General features: G+C 36.6%; 2 protein-coding genes across 3 annotated transcripts; one reads left to right on the top strand and one right to left on the bottom strand.

The window, feature by feature from the left end:
* Positions 1-614: 614 nt before the first annotated feature.
* Positions 615-16025, bottom strand: LOC116296662 (sugar phosphate exchanger 3). The gene is made up of 25 exons (XM_031704716.2): positions 15866-16025; positions 15123-15228; positions 14642-14674; positions 13432-13491; positions 12696-12727; positions 12502-12553; positions 11868-11946; positions 10953-11019; positions 9848-9914; positions 9583-9612; positions 9241-9325; positions 8762-8812; positions 8267-8349; positions 7713-7790; positions 6869-6944; positions 6713-6778; positions 6008-6033; positions 5428-5503; positions 5066-5113; positions 4453-4517; positions 3949-4035; positions 2970-3041; positions 2521-2573; positions 2021-2115; positions 615-751 (listed from the first exon to the last, which is right to left on the bottom strand). Exons 1-25 carry the CDS (start codon positions 15922-15924, stop codon positions 735-737), a joined length of 1563 nt encoding a protein of 520 aa, XP_031560576.1. The 5' UTR covers positions 15925-16025; the 3' UTR covers positions 615-734.
* A 418-nt stretch (positions 16026-16443) lies between these two features.
* LOC116296663 (proton myo-inositol cotransporter) lies at positions 16444-21854 on the top strand. Of its 2 annotated transcripts, none has more exons than XM_031704719.2 (5): positions 16444-17143; positions 18193-18349; positions 19076-19281; positions 19433-19547; positions 20072-21854. In XM_031704719.2, the coding sequence occupies exons 1-5, from the start codon at positions 16693-16695 to the stop codon at positions 20868-20870; spliced, it is 1728 nt and encodes a 575-aa protein (XP_031560579.2). In that variant the 5' UTR covers positions 16444-16692; the 3' UTR covers positions 20871-21854. The 2 variants fall into 2 exon arrangements, with proteins under 2 accessions (XP_031560579.2, XP_031560578.2); XM_031704718.2 differs by having other exon boundaries at positions 16447-17143; positions 19430-19547.
* The last annotated feature ends 274 nt before the right edge of the window (positions 21855-22128 follow it).

Raw genomic sequence — 22128 nt, 5'->3', positions numbered from 1 at the left:
TGCAATTTGTTGCACGCAACGTTGCTGAAGTAGAAAACTATAGGTGCTGACACACGGCGCAACATTGCATGCAATATTGCACGAAACCGGACTGTATCAGCGTGTCTACCCCAAACTTGTTGCATGCAACAAATCTGAAGTTGAATCGCGCTCTACTCTTGCAACATTGCGCGCAATAAAATTTCATCATATGAACATGGCTGCAACATTACCTGCAACATTTTGAAATTTCCAGCCAATCAGCTTGCATCAAATTTATAACTTCTGACCATATATCTTAACATAGCAGGCTGACACGAGCGATGTTGCGTGATTTTGTCGCAATGTTGCCTGCAATGTTGCACCGTGTGTCTGTACCTCAAAGAGGGCTTCTGCGTCGTGCAATGAAAATTTGTTGCGCACGAAGCAATATCATACAAACGATCACTGGTAAAATGGGAACTATTTGCCTATTTCCCCATAGAAAAATAGGATTAAGGTCACTGGGAATGGAAAACAACTAAAGTGGAATAAGGAATGTTGGGATGTATTCCCGCTTCTATATAATATATATTACAACTATCGTGGGGTTTCACTCGATAATGTCATTTGGCGTCCATTACGTACGACTGCTCTTTATTTTCCATTTCCTTTTTATTAAAACTAAAATCTCCCCGTCAGACCAGTTGAATCAAAAGAACAGTTTCTAAACACAAATCAATTATTCCCAGCCCTCTGTACATCTTCTATAATTTTCAAGCTTTAAATGAATCTGAAACGTAAGAGAAAAGTGACTGTTATACGAAAACCATGATTCATTGTTGAATGTCGGCATTGCCAAAGCGCATATCCAAGCTTCCATCTAGCGATTATTCTTTATATTATAATACACTCAACACAATTACTCGATTCTGATTGGGGAAGAGTACAATTAAATCCCAAGTTGTACTCTGTAGAGTCCCAATTAAGTTGCTCAATTTTGTCATAGTTAATAGAGGGGAATGGTTAGGAAGCCTATTGTTATCAGGTCTTTGTTCGCTTTTGATGTTGAACCGGTCTTGACCGTGCACTATGTTTGATTTATGCTCATCCGAAATTGCAAAATAAGTAAACATAAACTTTGTCTATGGGATTGTCGTAAGGAATATTCAATTATCTCTCATAAATCTTTAAGTATCTTGAACTAGCAGCCAAAACAAAGATTTTGGTCTGTTCACTCAGCCATTGCCAACAATGGTAAAACAATGTTAAAACAAAGGATTGTGCACGGTCACGCTTGAAAAAAGGGGTTCCTAACCATTCCCCTCTATTAACTATGATTTTGTTGAGTGTATTATAAACAAAAAAATCGCACAATCTTCTCGTACAATTCTGAATTTATAGATACTCGTAATGTTTTGAAAGTTCTCAAACTGAACTCACCTAAGGCTCGTCCAATTTTGAAAGCGTTCGAAATATCACTCGTATCTATGAATTCAGAATGGTTCTCAAGGTCATGAGATTTTCTATACTAATTAATGCAATCACACCAGCTGATCTAAAATAGTAACTCAAAAATAACACCACTGCAAAACTGAGGTATCATTAAACTTCACGATATTGACCAGCAAAAAATAGAAACATGCCCGCCATTGCAATAAAAACATAAAACTTATTAATTATTGTATCACTGTTATCAAGCGCTTATTAGAAACAATTTGTCTTCATTTGTTGGCCTGTAAACTATCATTACAAGAAGAAAAGCGACACCTCAGTTTTGCCAATTTTCTTGATTCTGATTGGCTAGCTTTTTTTCTCAGATCAGCTGGCATATGGAGATTTAAATCGAGGCCTGCATTAAAATTTACAAACTTGGACTATAATTAATTTGGGGGTGGGACGTGTGTGTGTGGGGGGGGGGGGGGGGGGGGGGTGTCCCTTTTGGGCCGCTACGTAGGCGCTAAAATAAATCAAATCTTCCAACCTCAGTTAGAACCTAGGAGCTAGTTTGACTGTAATAAGGATGATTAACATCAAATGAACACAGCAACTTGTCATATACCTGTCGGGGACGCATTAATTCTCTCGTCTTCTGAATGAATCAGAGATGAAGCAGCCGATTCATCATACACATATCTTGGTGGAAAACACAGTCTTCTGCACATGAATAAAGCCAATAAATTATTAGATAGTATTCAAACCATTTTTTGATGATAATAAATATATACATCTAATTGAAAAAACGCTGTCGGGTTCAAAAAAGGTTATATCATCAAAGCTAAGACCGAGGGGGAGCATGGAAAGACAAACAATTGTGCTAATTTCATGCGTATTGCAGTTTTCCCTTCCTGGGCACATTTTATGCATCATGGCTTTGGCATGTTGTCAATCTAGGTCAACCGACTTTGCTCTACTGTGCATTTTTACATGTTTACATGCAAATATAATACACATTTCGGAGTACCCAAAATCCTTTTCGGTCTTAGCTTGGATGATATGACCTTCTCGAACCCGACTACGTTTTTTCAATTAGGTGTATGTGACCAATAATTCAATACATACCTGAAGAATTCTATTGTTGGAGGGATAATAATGCATACGAAACTCATAAATGTCTGAAAAAGATAAAGCATATTTACAATCAATAGGCCCTTTGCAGCTCAGTAATCGCGTGCTGATTAATTCACTGAGAGCAAATGAATGAACATCTTGATTCCCATGGGTTAAATATACTGGTGGGCAAACAAACTTTCTAGAACCTGTTTCGAGAGATCGTAATAAAACTGCATTTCGTGACACACTGGTTACACATCGTTTCATTCAGTTCTTTACAAGTAGCTAAAAAGAATCACCAATTTAAAAGAAAATAAAAAATTTTGCTCACCAGTACAGACACGTGACCGTCAACTGCAAAGGGCCTATTACATTGTTACACACCCCTTGATTGAGCTTATACTTGGGGGATTGGGGTGGGGAGAATGGCACAACAAAGAGAATGTGAAGTAACTCACCATGATCATGAGGAAGTAGAAGACATCAGCCCAGGCACCCTTGTTGTAGTTGTTGATAATTGGGATTAAAATCTAATAAAAAAATCAATAATATTCAGATATTTAAAACATGTGTCACCATTAAAAACAATAAAGATTTAAAGATGTTTATGTTGCTTGCTTTTGTTGCTTGCTATAGTCTCCGTGCACTAATTCTTTATCCAGCACAGGGTCAAAACAATTGTCCTACTTCATTATGACGTCACATCAAAACAATCTATTGTTTAAACGCAAAGGATCATGGTTGTCGGAGGGGATCAAATCAACGCAAATTTCACCAAAAATTGTTCTAAAACCCGTATCAATCCACGAAGAGAAGTAGAATAGCCAGCAAACGCTCAGAATATTTTTTAGTACATATTAACACATATTATATCTGAAAACCAGGCCATTTTAGATTAAACTGTTTCACTAGGAGCAAATTTTGTTGAATTTTCTATTGGATTTGGTGATTCTGTCCCCCACATAAACAAGCAGTGACGTCATAGTGAAATAGGGCAATTAAGCCTTCTTTTCTTGAGATTTGAAAACATTTCTCATGTAATTTTTTTATTGTTTTGTACCCTAGAATGACGTCAAATGCAAGGGGTCTATTAAATCCATGTGAATGATCATTGTTTCTTTTAAGCAAATTTTTGTCAGAAAGAAACAACAGTTGAAGCTCAAGGTGGGAGTTGGACCAGTCATATTCAGATTGCTAGTCAGACGCTCAAAACAACTGAATTACGTAAACTCATGTTGATATATTTTTTCCAATTTGTGAATCATAATTCACATTTTTAGGAAAGTTCTTTAATAATCTTAATAAAGCTCCTCTTTCATAGTTGGCTGTGGGTGTGGATGGCTTCACCAATATTAGCGAACATAGCACAGTTCTCAACCAATTAGTATGCATATACTATCTAAGTTATACAATGATAACAAACATTATTAGTAATACCTGGCCGATGGCTGCACCAACACTACCAGTTCCATCAACTATACCAGTAACAGTAGCCAGTGCTTCACTATTTCCTCTAAGACTTGGCTAAAATAAATATATAAAACATTACTCAGGATTCAAATTTCCTGCAAGATAACTGGCTAAATGTGTGTTGAGAATTACAAATATGAATTAAGTAAAAATAAGAGGAACTTGCATAGAAAATAATGATATGTAAAGGAAAGAAAAATATAGTCTTTTGAAAAATAGTACAAATTTTTTTTTGATAAGAAGTTTGCTATTTAGTAAATAATCTCCCCCTAAACAATACCACAATGCAAATTCTACCCATATTTTCCCTCAACCTTGGAATGGCTGTGTGTTGTTTATCATAATAGCATGGGTGTCGTGGTGTACGGTAGGTCTGGGGGAGAGGGTGGGGATCAGTGGGAGTTTTTACGACATGATACAAGATGATATAAAATAAAAACTCTTGTGATCCTTAACATAATGTATCCCTACCTGTCTTCCTAAGTCAGCAGAAATGGCTGAACTTATCAGGTTTGCAGGACCTCCTATCATAAACCCTAAAAACACAAAATTTAATTTATCACATTAATTCATTTATTAAAAAACTAAAAATACTCAAATTGGACTTGATAACATTTAATAAGGGAGGAAAGCTTGCAAGAAACCAGCAATGCTGGAAACACTGACGTGGTCTAAACATAGCGGACTTTCTTAAGAATATCATAATATCATCTCGTCACTAGAATAGGGAGGGGAGTACGGGGTGGGGGGGGCACGTTTGCTTTCGGCACCAAAATTTAAGTTATACGGGATTCCTGTGGATTTGGTGGGAAAATGGTACATTGCCCACCTATAATGGACACCTCGCTATGCCCCTGAATCTCTTTATCTTTGCTATCTTTATCTAATACGGTAGAACAAGGGAATTTTCAAGCAGTTACTGAATAGAGTTTAGCTGCTATGATTAATTGAGGTATAAAATACTAGGGGGTGGGGGGGGGGGGGGGGGGGGGACATATTTGAGACTTTGACAACTGGACAATGTATAGAGGTTGGCTACTCAATAGGTTGCAGCTTATATAGGTTTCAACCCAACACTCATTACCTGTTAAAGTCATAACGCCAACATTGAGCTTATAATTAGATCCAGTACCTGTAAATATGATTAACATTGAGAATGAGAAGTATTTGAAATAACCTAGCATGAACTTTCTAATCAATGTTGAGTTCTTACGCTCTTTTTATTTTCCCATGTTTTAGGCTTTGCAAAGGGAGGTAAAATGACTTGTGAACTTGAAGAAAAACCGTAAATCGAGGGAAAGACCTAAAACCTCTACTCACGTGTGACACCAGAGACCCCAGAGACCCCAGACATTAGAAACAAATCTACTATGTTACCCTTTATTCCCATACTGTACAAGGAAATCTTAAATCATTTCGAGACTGTTGGAACATGTGTTATCTTACTTTTGTATCCAAACAGACAACCTATAGAGAGTATAAGCATAGTGACAACTACTGGTGCTCTGGATCGCATACTGTCCTGAATAAAGAATGAAATCACAACTTGATTAGTTTGGACATTAACTAAAATATAACAAATCAGCCTTTCTTGGCCACTTGACACATATTTCTCCCATCGGTTAGCTCAGTTGGTAAAAATAATCAACTCCTAAATTCCAATTTGATCACTGAATGAGGGCAACCGGTTTGTTAGCCACTGGCTATTAAGTGCTATCCTCGTGAAAAAAGGACTGTTTTTATAAGCATCATTCTGTTGTGGTTCAAGCCTTGGCCGGACCAATACTCAGGGTCTTAAAATAACTGAGGAGAAGGTGCTGCCTGTAATTACTTATGCAAATGGTAGACCTTCATGTGGCTTGGATGACCACTTTAAATGGCGGTTCTGTTTTTTACACCTCATACTTAACCATCCCTTGTTCATAATTCATTGTTAAGTGCCTTTGAACATATGGGTATGGAAAAGAGCGCTAAATTAAAAAAATATCATAATGATAATATATTGATATTAAAAAGGTAAACTCACTGTAATAAATCCAGCTATTGCTCCACCTAAACACAAATAATAATATAGAGAATAGTTAGCTCTACCAGTAATATTATAGTAATCACTGATCATTACTGGGGATTTTGATATTCTGCAAACTCCGACATTTCAACGGCTTGTTGTGAAATTGGATTTCCACTGCTGCTAGTCATAAATATAAGAGGTACCGACTGATTATTTTGATTGACAGCAGTGAAAGATAAAATTTCAGCATGCAGCTCGCAACTACCGAGTTCACAGTAGGTTTCTCACAGAATATTGAAAACTGCACTACCACAGCATTACCTGAGAAGGTATACTAATTTTGGTCTAAAAATACATACATCTGCAAGTAACCTTATCCTAAATCTTCACCATGTCCATGGCTCAAGAGAACCCCTGGGGGGTACTCTTGCCACTGAGCCCTCTGAAGTTCCCTGACCCTGTTCCAGAGTAAAATCGCTGAAATTCATACCCTGTTCCAGAGCAAGATCTCTGAAAACCATACCAAGGTCCTGTATTGTGAAAATAGATACCCTGTTCCAGAGAGGAGAGAGCGTGATTTCATATACCCCATGGCGGCACGTACCTGTATAGCAAATATAGGGGAGTACTCCCCCCCCCAGGAGAGAACCAGGCACTTGGTAGGACTTTGTCCATTCACTGGTCATTATTTTGAACCCTGGTACTAAATGTTACACTCACCAATGATACCACCAATATCGTAGAAGGTAGAAAGTTCATCTGCAACTGTGTCTTTCCAGTGAAAAGCTGGGGGAAAAGGATTGTTTGCAAGTTATTTTCTATCATAATTTTTTTTGTGTGTATGTATGTTTTTATGATTTCTGAAATGTTCTTTACCATTGGAAAGATAATATGGCAGCCAGAAGAAGAAGGAATAATTGACAAGCTTCAGGCAGGCATATGATAATGAGTACTAAAAAGAAAAAAAACGTTTGTTAAGTGAAAATATCCATACCTCCGAAAGGGAGGGAATTCATAAAAAGACCCCCCTACTCCTAGTAGAAACTTTTAATTTTCTTCCATACAAACTCTGTAATTTTGTTCTCTCTCTACCACTCCTCCACTCTGGAATGCCCAATTCCGTCCGTGAGTGGGGAATGGATATTTTCTGGAACTACACAATGAAAGTTCAAACTTGGTAATAATACTTTTTTCAAGGGAAATGTCATGAGTTTGTGACAACAAAATTCAACCACAATGTTCACTAGGAAAAGCAATCAGGCTATGAGCTTTTAAAATGTAATGTTGTTTTATAATTGTTATTGTACAGCTGTAAGGGGGGCGCCTTGCCGTGACCTAAGAGTCTGTTCGCCTGCCCCTCATTACATGCACACTTGATTGCTTTCTTTATTTACTTTTTTGTTACAACTCAAGCATGATCAAAGCCTCTAAATAATGAATAAATAAAAGTTCATGACTAAAGCATTTGTCACCATTTCATAGATGGAAGTTGATTTTTGAGAATGGAAAACCAGACAAGCCTGAGGAAAACACTCATAACACAGGCAAGAACAAACAATCAAGAAACCCTATTCACATACAACACTGAGCCCCGAATTTGAACCTGGGTTGCATTGATGAGAAGTGGCCCATTGCTGCAACACACCTCCCAAAGATTAAAATAAATAAAATAATAATAATGGAATGATATATAAAATAAAACCAAAATGATTATACATACAGGGATGACTCCTGGTAGAAGCAAAGCTTGACAGAATCCAATGGCTTTCTTGTTTTCTTTGGGAGTAACAGACGATGACTAGAATATAAAAGAATAGAGAGTAAGAAATATCCACTTATTAAATACCCCAGTTTCAAAATCTCTTTTGTTCAGGGTAAGCCTTGATATTGTGTAGAATATTCATGTGTTCCTTGTATTGTTGAAATTGTTTTTCAGTTCGAACCCTGTGAGCTGCACCACTGCTGTACTTGCGGTGTTGATTAGAGATCATGAGTTGTTTTTTTAATTACTATTTTTTTACTTATTAAAACCATTGGTATCTGTGAATATTTTGATGCCGAAATTAGGTAACAGAAAAAACACAGTGAAATTCAACTTCAATATTCAATGAATGGTCTATTCAAAGGATTTGAATAAAAAACGTAAACCTTTTTTCTGTGCTCTGTTCAGTAATATACCGTAGCAAGCATGAAAGCATGAAACAAGTATGATATGAGTTACGAAAGGATTGTAAGCTGGAATAAATTAATAGTGAGTTACAATAGCAACTTTACCTGGAAAAGTGTATCTGGAAGGGAGTAAGGAGCTCTGTTTGGGTATGGCTGTTGTTGGTTGTCACCCTCAGTATCGCTAAAAACTATGATTCAAAGCAAGACAAATATTTATTACACTGAATTATACAATACATGTATTCGCATCAACCATGTTTTAGAAATTCATCTGCAATAGTTTTTAGATAGATAATGTTTTTACACTTTACGAATAGTACCCCCCAGCCAGGGCCAGCTTATACCACTGGCCTCTAAAGCGAAAGTCAGAGGCACTAACCACTGTTCAATAATATTATAATCATAGTTCAATAACTATCTTTGCAAAAGTGACCATAAACAATAGTTCCAGGTGAGGTTTAGACGTAATCTAACACAGAACTACCGGCAAGCAAATGAAAGCACTATAAGTTCACCCTCGCTTTGAGCCATTGATTTGCAATCACTTATATTACATATTGAAGTAAAGATGGAAGACATCTATCAATGATGTTTACTAGCCTGGCTGTCTCTCCTCTTCTGTGCTGTCATCCTCACAAGGCATAGGAAGACCTATTGGATGAAATAATAGCCAGTCAGTCCCCATTATGAATCAGCCAACAGAAGTAGCTTTAGCTTGGTCATATTTCTTTTCTAGCAAAACGTTACTTAAAATTAGCAAGGCTGAGATTTGATTGTACAAGTTCTAATCCTGACTGGCCGATATTTAAGCCTTGTGGCATTAGGTGGTGGTCTCTCCAAAAAAATCAACTTCTAAATTATGATTACTAAATGCTAAGTCATTCGTGACAGACAGTAAGAATAAATTTCATTTAGCACGTAGCGTCATACTGAAACCTTTTTGCGTGACAAGAAAATCATATCTCGGAAGTGGGCTATAGGGTTGTAAAACCTGTTATGCATTAAGACTTCCACCAAGGAGAGGCAAACACATTAGATTACAGGTAATCAAAGGTGTTGAATCACACATTCAGACTCACCAATGTCGGCAGGTGAAGGAACCAGACAAAAGAAGACTATAATACCCCCAGCAAACAGAATGACGGAGGGTAACATCATGGCATACTACAAAATAACAAAACAGTAAACAACAGTAATTTATTGTAAATTATCATCAACAACAACAACAAAATTAACAGATACTAATAAATTTATCATGTCATGTTCAATGAATTTTCTCAGTCTATCAAAGGCAAAATAGTTAAATGTGTAATAAGAAAGTTTTACTATAATAGGTAATAAGAAGTTAACTATAGTACAAAGTATGATGGTACAGTAGCTGTGATTCTCGGCATTTGAATACAGTTATTAGACATCCTTACCTCATAACCATAATTCAGGACTGACGCAGCCTAATGATCACAAAAACAAAGACATTTATGTTAGAAAAGGTTTATCATTACTTAAAAAGGAATTTGACAAAACAGGCTTAATGCAAGCACAAACACAAGTGCAAATGCTAGTAAGAGCACAGGCATCAGCATTTTTTTTCTTGCTCTGGCATTTGCGCTTAGGCTACTAGTGAAAACTAGGCTTAATGAATGCAAGATGTGTTTGGAGTTGTCTGCAAGCAATTGTAACACGTACCTCAAATGCACCAATAATGTTGCCAACTGATGCGCAAGCACTCCAAAGTCCAAAAACAAAACCACGACTGAAAAATAAATTGAGTTTGATGAGGGAAGATATCAAATGCAGGACCAGAGAAGGAAACCCTTGTGTCCATGCCCGTTAAACCCTAGTGTCCCTGACAAACATTTTACATGATTGTATTTAACCCTTGCAATATGTTAAATGACAATAACCCTTGTGTAAGAAAGAATATTGGCTCTTTCTGCTGCTAAGACTTTTTGCCTCTGCTTTATTTAAGTTCATTCAAACACATTTACTTCCAACAATATAATATGAACTGGAAGTGAAATGAATGGAAGGTAATTTTAAGACCCAAGTCCTCCTGCTACCCAAGGGAAGGTGTGTTTTTTATCAGGGGAGGGGAGGGGGATTATCAGTAAACGTTTTTTTAGATGGTCGCAGCCCTGATTCCCCTTTTACTCTGTAAGAAGTACAGTACCCTCCTACATGTATTAAGTCAGCTTTCTTCAAAATAAAAAGGTTTAAACCTCCACAAAAGTTCAATTTGTAAACAGTGACCCTGATCTCCTTCACTAAGAGATGTACCTTCCCTTAATTTTGAGAGCAAAATATTGATCAGATAATACATATATTAAAAAAATTTCCAGAATAGCCCATTTTTAAATTAGAGAAATACCACATTTTCTTGATTGCATTGTCAAAAATACAAAACTTCAACAATACAAACACTTTGAAATTCCAAAGGCCTTCACTGAAATGCTAATATTCAAAATAATTTTGGTATACAAAGTGAACTCAGAATAAGCCTGAAGCAAGATGACGTTTTACCCCTGACTCAATACCATAATAGTTTTTGAAATTCTTATCATATTAAAATTTTTGATTCCTTAGAGAATACAGGAACAATAGTCATAATTAAAGAACAAAAGCAATGTGAAAAGGATTATGGTCTAGAGATGTGGGGTAAAACGTCATCTCGCTTCAGGCTTATTCTCTGTAGCTAACCTTGAGCAATAGAGAGTTCAAAACTGGAGTATCTGATTTCACCTTTGACTTTTATCTAAATTGGGCTCCCTGTGTCTAGTTTATGTCTACTAACCTTGACTTTCCAAACCAGTTCCCCATTATAGCAACAGATGATGGCCAACCAGCAGATTGAAAAAATCCTGAACATTGTAAAGGTTTTAAATCATATCAAAATATTACTCCAGAAGAAACATTTGTTAGTAAGATTCTACAGGGCCCCTCATTTTTATTATTATACGGTCTTGCTTGAATTAGCTTATAGATATTATATTACCATTAGAGATTATAGATTGTTATAGACTTTTTATTAATGATAATTTGAATATATTGAACATATAATTCAGTTGGAAGCTAGACTGAGATGTGTTCAATGTAAAAAATAAAACAATAGCGCAGCGCAACCATGACGTCATAAAAACGAAGACAAAGGCAAAATTCGGACAAACAAACTTACAAGTTTACTTTCAGCAGTTAATTTTCACAGCCGATCGCAGTTGATTTTAGTTTACATGGGTTATTATTGTAACTTTAAGTAAAGATAATAAAATCGGTTCGTATAATCCTTGCAGCGGTTAAACAGAATGCAATATTTGTCCGAATCTTTAAGCTATTTTTAGAATTAGTGCGCTGTGCTATTTATCTGTCAAAAGGATTACAGTAGAATTTGTTTCATATTCATTCCCTTGTACAATCATCCTCCACTTTTTATGTTTGTAATGTAGAAAAGACAGACTCATACCCAGTTGCTTCTCTTCTCTTAATGATCTCACACTGTGTTTGATGGGAAGGATTTAGTGAGTTCACAGTGCATCAAGGGAAGGAAGAAAGAGAAAAGCAAAGCATCATCACTTTTTATCTCTCCTTCCCAAAAGCCTGTCGCACATATTGAAAAAGCATGAATGTTGACTGGGTAGGAGTGTGAAGAAGAGAGAGAGAGAGAGAGAGAGGGTTCATTGACACCTTTGAACCATGTTCACTGATTATTTACCATTTAGGGCCATAAATACGCCATAATACCAGATGTTATAGATGCCGAGCCACTTGCTTGCAGTTCCAAACATGAAAACCTCAAATAAATGAAAGAAAAATATGTCAACTTGAAGATCAGTAATCAGGGAATACAGAAAGAGGGGGCCCTACAGTACATGTACATTTTCAAGTCTCATATACAGCCCCCAACTTTGTTCTTATACATATAGGGTGTGTACTGTACTATGAGCTAGTCTGTTATATTTTCCAATCTCATTACCCCTTTTTAGGGTGCTACTCAGTCCTTGGTAGTTTAAGTTATTACAGTAGGGCTCACATTTTTCGCACAATTTTCATTGTTTTCTCCCATAACTTTCTTCTAATTGACTCGTATGAGTGTTCTTGATGTAAAGGAAACATGCAGCTCCATCCATGCATATGAACGAAGGAAAATTACACACATACAAAGAAATTACACACAGTTCCACGCAGTTTCGTTTGCTCAGTCTACACTCACTGTTTGGACAAAACCTATTGTAATACACTCAAATAAATTTTTACACTATGCAATGTTACAATACACATCTGAGCTGCATTGTATGTACCTTAATTCAGTAATTCTCCTAACACTTAGAATACTGACAAATACTTACCATAATGGCAGATAAACACATCCCCAGAGAAAGAACCTTCCTCAGATTAAATCTGATTAAAAAAAGATATCATAAAATATCATAGTCACACAAAAATGTTGGTTTTTTAAAAATCAGTTTAGTCACAATATTAGCATTAGGATAGTGTTCCTGAGAATCTGAAAAACCAACACTGTGGTACGATAATTTATTACCTATCGCCCAGAGCTCCACTGATATACAGGCCCTGATAGAAAAAGAAGAAAAAGGCAAAATTATAAGTTTGCCTATGTTACACATGAATCAGCAATTATATAAACTTATTAACTATTCCAACACAGATATGTAATAGAAACTGACATTGACTGTGAATATATTAATTATAATAATAGTCTTTTATTTTTACACTTATATTTTATTTCTTTTTTAGATTGAGATTAACAGAGACTGCTAATATCTCCAAACTACTCCACGCACTACCACAACATTTGAATATTTTATACACACAACGCTGAACTCACGTGGTGATATTCACGAAGGGAGGAAACTCAGAGAACTCTGAGGAAAACCCTTGTGACATGGGTGCAAACAACACATTAAACAAACTCAGTTCAAATGTGGTTTTGCAGGGCTCAACCAGCCACCCAACCTGTTTGACTCACAGCAGTGAAAGACGTACGATTTGTTAGCAGCGTACATACGTCACCCATGCCACCCTAAACACTTAAAGTTTCTTCAGCTTATTATTTCCTAATAATCTCTAATAATCTTATTTCCGATTGATTGGCTCAAGGGATTATTTACAGCTGTTTGCATTTTTTAAAGTGACAAAAAATTGAACTGTTCACGGTTCAAGTGTCCTCGCTGTAATTTCATTGTAAAATTATATATTCAAAACTTTATAAATGGTAGAAATATATTGAGGTTAAAAAGATAAATTCTGTTTATTACCAAGGCATATGTAGAAAGGAAGGTCGTATCCATCGCACCAAGAAATAATGCAGCACTATCCTGTAATCAAGTACAAAACAAATTTTAAAAAGTTTCTCTTTGTGGTCATTGCATGTAATGACCACGAAGCGAAAAAACAAAATGACATTATATTTATAACAAATTCTCCATAGTCCCTTTCACAATACCTTGGCCATCTTGAAAGGTAGCCGTGCCTTTGCACAGTGAGCTTGTAATGATAGAGACGTGAATAATTGTCCCAGGTGTAAAAAAAAGGTCTTAAACATTGCAAGCTTATGGTTTGCCTCACTTCGATGAAAGGCACAGATACCTTTCAAATAGCACATGGAACTGTGAAAGGGACTATTATATTATAGTGAAGATACAAAAACCATGAACAATGCTTCATTTTAGTGGTTAAATAGTAGAAAGTTTAGAAAATAATGAACTCAAAAAAATTTAGACTAGAAGTGTTTATGGTTAGAGTGTCCTTACTCTAAGTAAACTCTATTGTTGTGATCTATCTACATTAGAATTATTTTGGTTTTTCACTATCACCAATCAGAATAAATTATCAGTCAGTACCTTTTACATTTTCGACTGGCAGCAGTGAAAAAACAAATTCAGTGAGTAGCTAGCAGCCACAGAGTTTACTTTCATTGAAAATTGACGTAAAACATATTGGAGGACTTCATAGATAAAATTTATCTATCAAGTCTTGTTTTTCGAATATCTTATCATATAATGATAAAATACAAAACATAATATATAGTGTGCATCGTTCATACTTCTTACTAAACAAATCAAGGCATCTGTGACAGTTTTCATATGACTGTGAAAAGCTCAGTGCCGTAAGCGTGACCTGCCATGACCGTGATACTATCTAGAATTTTAATTAGCTGATTTTTTTTCATGTGCAATATGATTGGTCTAAAAGTGCCGTGATCTTGGCGTGACCATGTCCGCACCATGTTTATGCCGTGTTCCGGGTATTTGATTGGATGGAGAGTAAATTCTTGTGCAACTGTGATTTGTCTGGCGTATCCCTTGCTGTGTCATGACCGTGTTCGTGCCGTGAACTTTTCACAGTCATACGAAAACTGCACTATACTGTAGGATGGAGTGGATGGTGAGTGGATAAGTGATGATAAATCATGCAAAAAATTACAATAAACTTTATACTGTTTGTAAAGGATGGCAATTAACTTACCTTGTTCTTAAAAAAATGGACTGAATTCCATTTCTATAACAAAGAGAGAAAAAATCAAATTATTATATTAACCAAGGTCTGAATACTACATTTTACAGTTCCATTCAGTGACCACGAATAATAGTTCCAAGCCGAGGTTGGAGTTTCTGCAAATGATAAACTGTAGTTTTGCTATGCACGGAAACTCCAGCCTCGGCTAGGAACTATTATTCTTGGTCACTGAATGGAACTGTAAAATGGAGTATTAGTACTTTTTTGGTTGAGAGAAGCTCAGAAAAAGGGATCTGGAAGTTGTACAGGTACAGTAGTAAACTTTTCTTTTCAAGCAGAAGCAACAGATTACTTAGTACCTGGATGGCCTAAAAAGATATAAATACATTTATATAGTTTCTAACAACTAATTGCAACAGATTACTTAGTACTTGGATGGCCTAAAAAGATATAAATACATTTATATAGTTTCTAACAACTAATTGCTTACGGTGAATGGTTTTAAATCATATGTATTGTTGTGTGGCGTCCATTCTTTTTGTAACGTGTCCTTGACATTACTAAATGCTTTTCTCGTTGCATGGAAAAAGGCATAGCTGAAAGTTAAAATTAAAAAAATAGTCATTAAGATGTCAAACTTGGAAATATCGTTTCATGGACATTCAAGCGAACCAATGAGAAAGGCCTAGTCTTGAATTATGGGTATCTAAAGACCTCTTTTGCGTAATGTTTTCCCAATCACAGACCAAAATGACATAATAAAAGAAAATAAATGAGATTTAACAGTGGCATTTTCACAGAATGGCTTTTTATCCACTAAATTCCAATTGGAATTAATTGGGGCTTAACATAGATGGGTGTATCATTCTCTGTTCCATAAGAAGTCATAGCTGCCATATTAGAAGGAATAGGGAAGCTTTTCGATGAATTTTTTTGTTGGATATCTTCTAATATGGCTCACATTTCATATACATCAGCTGGTTTTTTTTCCCTCACGATTCTCAACCCCCAAACCCATTAAAAAAGCCATTACATCATTAAAATCAGTCCTAAAGAACAGCACACACTCAATAAATAATCAAAGAGTCAAAAATCAGAATGTAGGCTAATAGCTTTAAAAGGCCTTAGAACATTATAAATCACATCAAAATTTAACAGAAATGCCCCATTGGTTAAGTAAGAAGTATGATGTATACATGTATAATAATCCAGTCAATAAATACCACGACATACCTCATAAAAGTGAGAATAAAGACAAGCAAGTGATACCCTGTCCACTTCTGAGACGCCATCTTGTCGCGTGACCCAAGCCACAGGGAGCCCAAAATACAGTCAATTCAAAAAATGTTGTCGTCGACCAACTCAAGCCTACGCGACTGGACCGAAAGGAACTCTGGGTAGTAATCATTGTAGCCAAGTTGACTCTATAATTTTATCTGATTAGTTATGCCTGGTTTACAGCACGAACCTTCGTAGGCGAGCGGGAAGTGTTGAAGGAGACGTTGTTTTAATGCCTTCATATTTTCGAAATTGTGAACTGAATCATAACTACTTTGTTTTTCTTTCCCTAAACCCAAAGACATGCATTTGATGGATTGTTTCTCGCCATTATTATCTTATTACTAGCGGAAACAATTAATTCAGAACGAATATTTAACCGCTTCAGTGATTTTTACCCATATTCCTTTCGGTCCAGTCGCGTAGGCTTGAGCCGGTCGACGACAACGTTTTTTGAATCGACTGTATGATTTTTGACCAACGCTAAAAAACCTTGTAGTCTGCACTCTGAATTTTTCTACCTTTGTGAAGCCTGACTTAAACCCTGGTTAAGTATAATCTTTCTGTTAAGAAGTCTTATTTCCAAAATTAACACATTTTCTTAACGTTGCGAGAAAAAGTCTACCTCTCGGGCTTCCTGTGGTTGATCTTTTGGTTAAAGGTCGGTATGTACTCGTAAACTGGTCGGATGGATGAAATCATCACTCGTTCTTCACGAGCTCCTCACGTACATACTTTCAATGTCTTCGAAAACTTCTATTCATCATAAATAGACTTCAAATATGTCCCAGAGCGTTCAAAGCAGTGATGAAGAACTCAGAATACCAAGTACTGTACTTTCTTCAGAACGCGAAGTCTTGATTCAACGAGATTTACCCAAACATGGCGCCCCTGCCAAAGCCACCCACACCATCTACGTTTATCTACTCACCATGTTCGCTGCGTTGGGTGGGTTTCTATTTGGATATGACACAGGGGTAGTATCAGGGGCGATGTTGCCTCTAGCTAAAGAATTCTCGCTATCAGACTTGTGGAAAGAGTTCGTGGTCAGTATCACTATTGCAGCAGCCATTATAGGAACCTTGGTAGGAGGATTTCTCAACGATAAGTTTGGACGTAAACCTGTTTTATTGATTTGTTCTGCTGTGTTTACTGCTGGTGCTTTAGTCATGGGAGTATCGAGATCTAAAGAAGTACTTCTCCTAGGAAGAGGCATCGTTGGTCTTGGGATTGGTAAATCAGTTTTATTTTGCTAATTAAATTTAATAACTTCATGACTCAAAAAGTTAATAGCATTTTAAACCTGAAAATCAGGCCCCCAACCCCTCCCCAGCCAGGCCTGATACTCAGGTTAATAGCATATGGCATATTTTTCGAACTATATATAATTCATTGAGACGAAAATTTCTTTGTGAAGACTTAAGAGAGCACCCCAAAATGTAATAAAAAATGCTGAGAAGGCAAAAATTTTAACTGCTATTATAAATAGGGCTTGAAGTGTTTTGTAATGGGGTCATGAAGCTAGCTACCACTAGTGATAAGTGAGGGTCCACAATAGGGGTTCCCAGATCCTGACTGCTCATTTTTGCTGGCAAACCCGCCAACCTAAAAATCTAGGGAGGGAGGGGAAGGTAAGATTGGAAAATATAAGAGGAGACTAGTAATACAATTATTGGGGGGAAAAGGGAAAAAGTGGGGATAAGGGGCATTAGCCCTCCAGCCCCCATCTCCGTGGTCCCTTATATAAAAACCCTGATCCTACCATTTCTTGTTCTATGACTTGATATTGGTTTCTTCTGACATAAAAATTGAATTTATACATCTTACGAATTCACAAAAAGAACTGTAATCCCATATCCTGCTGCAAACCCTTGCAATTCCCGAAACCTCAAAAACATGAAATCCTGCTCCAGTTCCAGATATTATACCCCCACAGATGATTTTTTTCAGACCCCCTTCCTACCCCGGGAAATTCCAATTTTCTTCCATTAAACTCTGTAATTTTGTTCTTTCTCTTATACCCCCACAGATGATTTTTTTCAGACCCCCACTCCTACCCCATGGAAATTCCAAATTCCTCAGTGGGGGGGGGGGGGGATATCCTGCTTCTTTCTTTTTTTTTCTTTTTTTCTGAATTGTGATTGGCTGTATTTTCAAAGTTATGGTCTAAATGGAATTATGCAATCATGATGACTCCACATGTATGTGTCTGAGATTTTGGCTTCTATCAGTGAAGCAATGACAGTGTTTTTTAAATCCTCTATTATAACTTTTCCTTGAAGGAGGTGCATCCATGACAGTACCACTATATATTGCCGAGTCCACACCAACGTCTATCAGGGGTCAACTTATCACGATGAATAATATATTTATCACTGGTGGGCAGTTTATCGCATGTGTTATTGATGGACTTTTTAGTAAACATCCAGAAGGGTGGAGGTAAGTGCTGAACAACTTTATCAACAGCTCACTTTTTTTCTTTTTTTTAATGGGAAGCACGGGTGGCGGAGTGGTGAGAGCGCTCGCCTCTCACCAATGCGACCCGGGTTCGAGTCCCGCTGAGCTCAGTGTCATATGTGAGTAGAGTTGTTTGTTGGTTCTCTCCTGTGCTTCGAGGGTTTTCCGGGTTCCCCGGCTTTCCTCCCTCCCCAAAAATCAACTCCTAAATTCCAATTGGAATTACAGTGGATGAATAGCTACTCTGTAGAAATGCCACTGCTAAATCCCATTTATTTATTTTATTTTATCTATTTTATTTATTTTTTCTTTAAACGTATTTAATCACACATTAACCCCAAGAGCAAAGACTCATCGAGGAGGTCTATATATCTATTTACACATGACATTTTATCAACAAAATATAAAATGAATTAGGCAGCTAGTCATATTTCATTGTCGGATCTATTAACGGTCTCTTAATGCAAGTTCAACTCAGTACTCACCTGAGCATCATCGATCAGTGCATTACTGCATCAAAATTTTCTCTTGACTTTTCCACCCTTCACAAAAATCAACTTCTCAATTTCAATTTGATCATGAAAATAATTATTATGAGGGCAGCAGGTTTGCTTGCCACTGCTTGCTATTAGTGTTACACTCATAAAACGAGTACAAGGATGATTTTAGATATTAAGCATTGCTAACCAAATGATGTTTTTTCTCAAGGTACATGTTAGGTCTGGCAGGAATACCATCCATTATCATGTTTTTTGGTTGTTTAGCTCTACCTGAAAGTCCACGCTGGCTGGTCAAAAAGAAAAAGATGGACCAGGCTAGGCAAGTTGTAGAGAAGCTCTTTGGAACACATAATGTTGAAGAAGAAATACAATCTGTTCTTACGATATGCCAAGAAGAAGAGGAAAATGAAAAAGGTAGAGCATTTTGAAAGAGACCTTTTTAGGCTACAATGTACAGGTCATATTTTTTCCCCTTGCTATGCCAATTACATCACTATTTCAGATCAGCAAAAAGTGCTTAATAATTATTGATATTCTAAGAATTTAAAAAAAAATTTCTTAGCAGCACAAGGAGAGGGTGTTTGCATGCGTATGTTGATGGATCCCAACACGAGACGAGCTTTACTTGTTGGCTGTATGCTTCAAGCTGTACAACAACTAAGTGGAATTAACACAGTGATGTAAGTTTTGTATTTTGTATTTGAAATCCATTTAGGTGGTTTTTGACTATTAAATTTCACTGAAACATGCATAAAACGAGCTCTGGTATCATCAAAGTCAGAGCATGGCTATATCTCGCAGATCGAACCCAGAAACAACAATGATCTGGGCAAATCAAAGTAACGGCACAGCTAACTCACAGAACAAACCCTGAAACAACCTCTGGGCTGATCAAAGTCAGGGCATGGCTAAACTCACAGATCAAACCCTGAAACAACCTCTGGGCTAATCAAAGTCAGGGCATGGCTAACTCACAGAATGAACCCTGAAACAACCTCTGGGCTGATCAAAGTCAGGGCACGGCTAACACACACTAAATCAAATTGTGAAATTATTAGGTTTTGCAGAGGGAAAAAAACATACTAGTAAAGCCAGAAAAAAAATGAGGGATCAAGAAAAGACCTGACAAATGCTGCTCACACGTGATGTTAAAAAGTAATGTCATAATCATGTTTTTCCTTATAAAATCATTCTAATGTTTCAGGTATTACAGTGCAACAATAATCTTTATGTCTGGTATTGGGACAGAGGACATGGCCATCTGGCTTGCAGCTGCCATTGGATTCGGAAACTTCATTTTCACTGTTGTTGGATTGCTTCTCGTTGAAAAAGTAGGACGCCGCAAGCTTCTTCTCGGCAGCCTTGCTGGTGTTATATTGAGTTTATTTGTTATTGGAGGTGCATTTTATCTTGCGGAGATAAATGATACTCAAGTGACATTCACTGAGGCAGGGCCAGCACAATTTTCACATTGTGTGAGTGTAAAGGATTGCCTGGACTGTATAGCAAAAGAGGACTGTGGATTCTGTTACCAGGAGGACACAAGGGGTAACTTTATGAATGGCTCTTGTGTTTTTACAAATGTATCAGATCATAGCCCATTAAATGGAAGATGCAGCAGCGATAAATCAAGTGCTATCTGGACATTTGGTTCATGCCCTTCAAAATATGCTTGGCTAGCAGTGCTTGGTCTCATTCTCTACATCGCTACATTTGCTCCAGGAATTGGCCCAATGCCGTGGACACTTAACTCAGAAATTTTTCCTCTGTGGGCCAGAAGCAAGGGAAATTCATGTACAACAGCTGTGAATTGGACTTGTAATCTCATTATTGCAATATCTTTTCTCCATCTCATGAAATTGATAACTCGGCCAGGAGCATTCTGGCTTTATGGTTCTATTGCTTTCGCTGGTTGGATATTCTTTTATATTTTTGTTCCAGAGACAAAGGGAAAATCACTGGAAGAATTAGAAACTATAATGATTTCATCTTCAAGAAAATAATTGCAGAATATACCAAAAGTAACACTTTTACTTTTGCCTCAATATATATTTTGAAAAATTCCTTATCAGCACATTTTTATAACAAAATAATTGTACTTTATTATTAAGGTATGTTTTACAAGGATTTTCACTGCAAACAAAAAATATTATTGATTGCTTTTAATTGCTGTTAAATTACGTTTTTCTTTTATATACTGAGCTGCACCACTGCTGTATATAAGTAAGTGGAAGTGACTGGTGATAGTCAGACTAAAGTTGTGAATAATGTACAGCAGAAAATTGCTTGTAAAACATCAAGCACATCATTTTACTTACTGAAAAATACTGAAATTTTGTAACAAATGACAATCACATTCATTCCACAGTTCATTATTTCTTTAAAAAACTTTATAAACATATATTCCAAAAACCAAGGGGTTTTGAAAAACTATTTAAAAACAATAATATGGGAACTGTATAGTTACAACTATGACAAATACTTGAAATTTTGGTTTACAAATGGCCAAAATGGGAGATTTCTGACTCTTACTTGGTGTTGCAAGGCACTTGAGCCATGAAGACAATAAAACAATAGCTGAGAACGATGAGATTGGAGCAAAACAATATCCTGCAATGTGTAGTTCCAGAAATCATCCATACCCACCCCACAGAGGAATTTGGAATTTCCTAAGAGTAGGGGGGTCAGAGAAAGAACAAAAATTACAGAGTTTGTATGGAAGAAAATTGGGATTTTTGGGGGGTAGGGGGTGTCTTTAAAAAATTCCTCCATGAGGGGGTAGGGATAACTTTTGAAACTACACAATACACAAAACAAAGGAACAGCAAACAGAATACAAACCATCTTGTAATACCAAGAAAGACCCAAGGTATACCAGGTTGGGAGTAAAAGGAATAATTAAAATAATGATATTTAGATAAAAGCAAGGATTGGAAAATGGAATTAAATATTTCTGTGGTGGAATTATTAAAAACAATTTTTGTTTATTGGTGTGGTTATATTTTTTGCTTATTTGAAGAAAGAATAATTTAATTGGAATATGCAGCAAAAATAAGGACAAAGTTATCCCTTCTGTATCCTTTCCTTTCAGTAGACAGCTCTGCACCATCATGTGATGGAAAGCAACAATAGAGTCTTACATAAGACTTTTGTAAACCAGATTGGACCAGATTTAATTGTTTCTGCCTTCTGTCAAGGCTGCTATCCCATGATTGTGCAAACCCTCTATTGCATGGGAAAATGACTTCCATATTCGAATTT

This window comes from Actinia tenebrosa, unplaced genomic scaffold, assembly GCF_029948245.1.
Source record: "Actinia tenebrosa isolate PJP-AT-01 unplaced genomic scaffold, QUT_ActTen_1.0 PGA_scaffold3__52_contigs__length_22856419, whole genome shotgun sequence".
NCBI classification, from domain to species: domain Eukaryota; kingdom Metazoa; phylum Cnidaria; class Anthozoa; order Actiniaria; family Actiniidae; genus Actinia; species Actinia tenebrosa.
This window is presented reverse-complemented; position numbering and strand designations above follow the sequence as displayed.

What these genes read in the sequence shown, in the direction of transcription:
- LOC116296663 (XM_031704718.2), top strand. Translation starts at nt 16,693, where the DNA reads ATGTCCCAGAGCGTTCAAAGCAGTGATGAAGAACTCAGAATACCAAGT. An exon ending in CATCGTTGGTCTTGGGATTG is followed by an intron (nt 17,144 to 18,192) that starts GTAAATCAGTTT and finishes TTTTCCTTGAAG; the next exon opens with GAGGTGCATCCATGACAGTA. An exon ending in AAACATCCAGAAGGGTGGAG is followed by an intron (nt 18,350 to 19,075) that starts GTAAGTGCTGAA and finishes TTTTTTCTCAAG; the next exon opens with GTACATGTTAGGTCTGGCAG.
- LOC116296662 (XM_031704716.2), bottom strand. Translation starts at nt 15,924, where the DNA reads ATGGCGTCTCAGAAGTGGACAGGGTATCACTTGCTTGTCTTTATTCTC. An exon ending in TCCATTTTTTTAAGAACAAG is followed by an intron (nt 13,492 to 14,641) that starts GTAAGTTAATTG and finishes ACTTGATTACAG; the next exon opens with GATAGTGCTGCATTATTTCT. An exon ending in TTGGTGCAGCCATCGGCCAG is followed by an intron (nt 3,042 to 3,948) that starts GTATTACTAATA and finishes TTTTTTTATTAG; the next exon opens with ATTTTAATCCCAATTATCAA.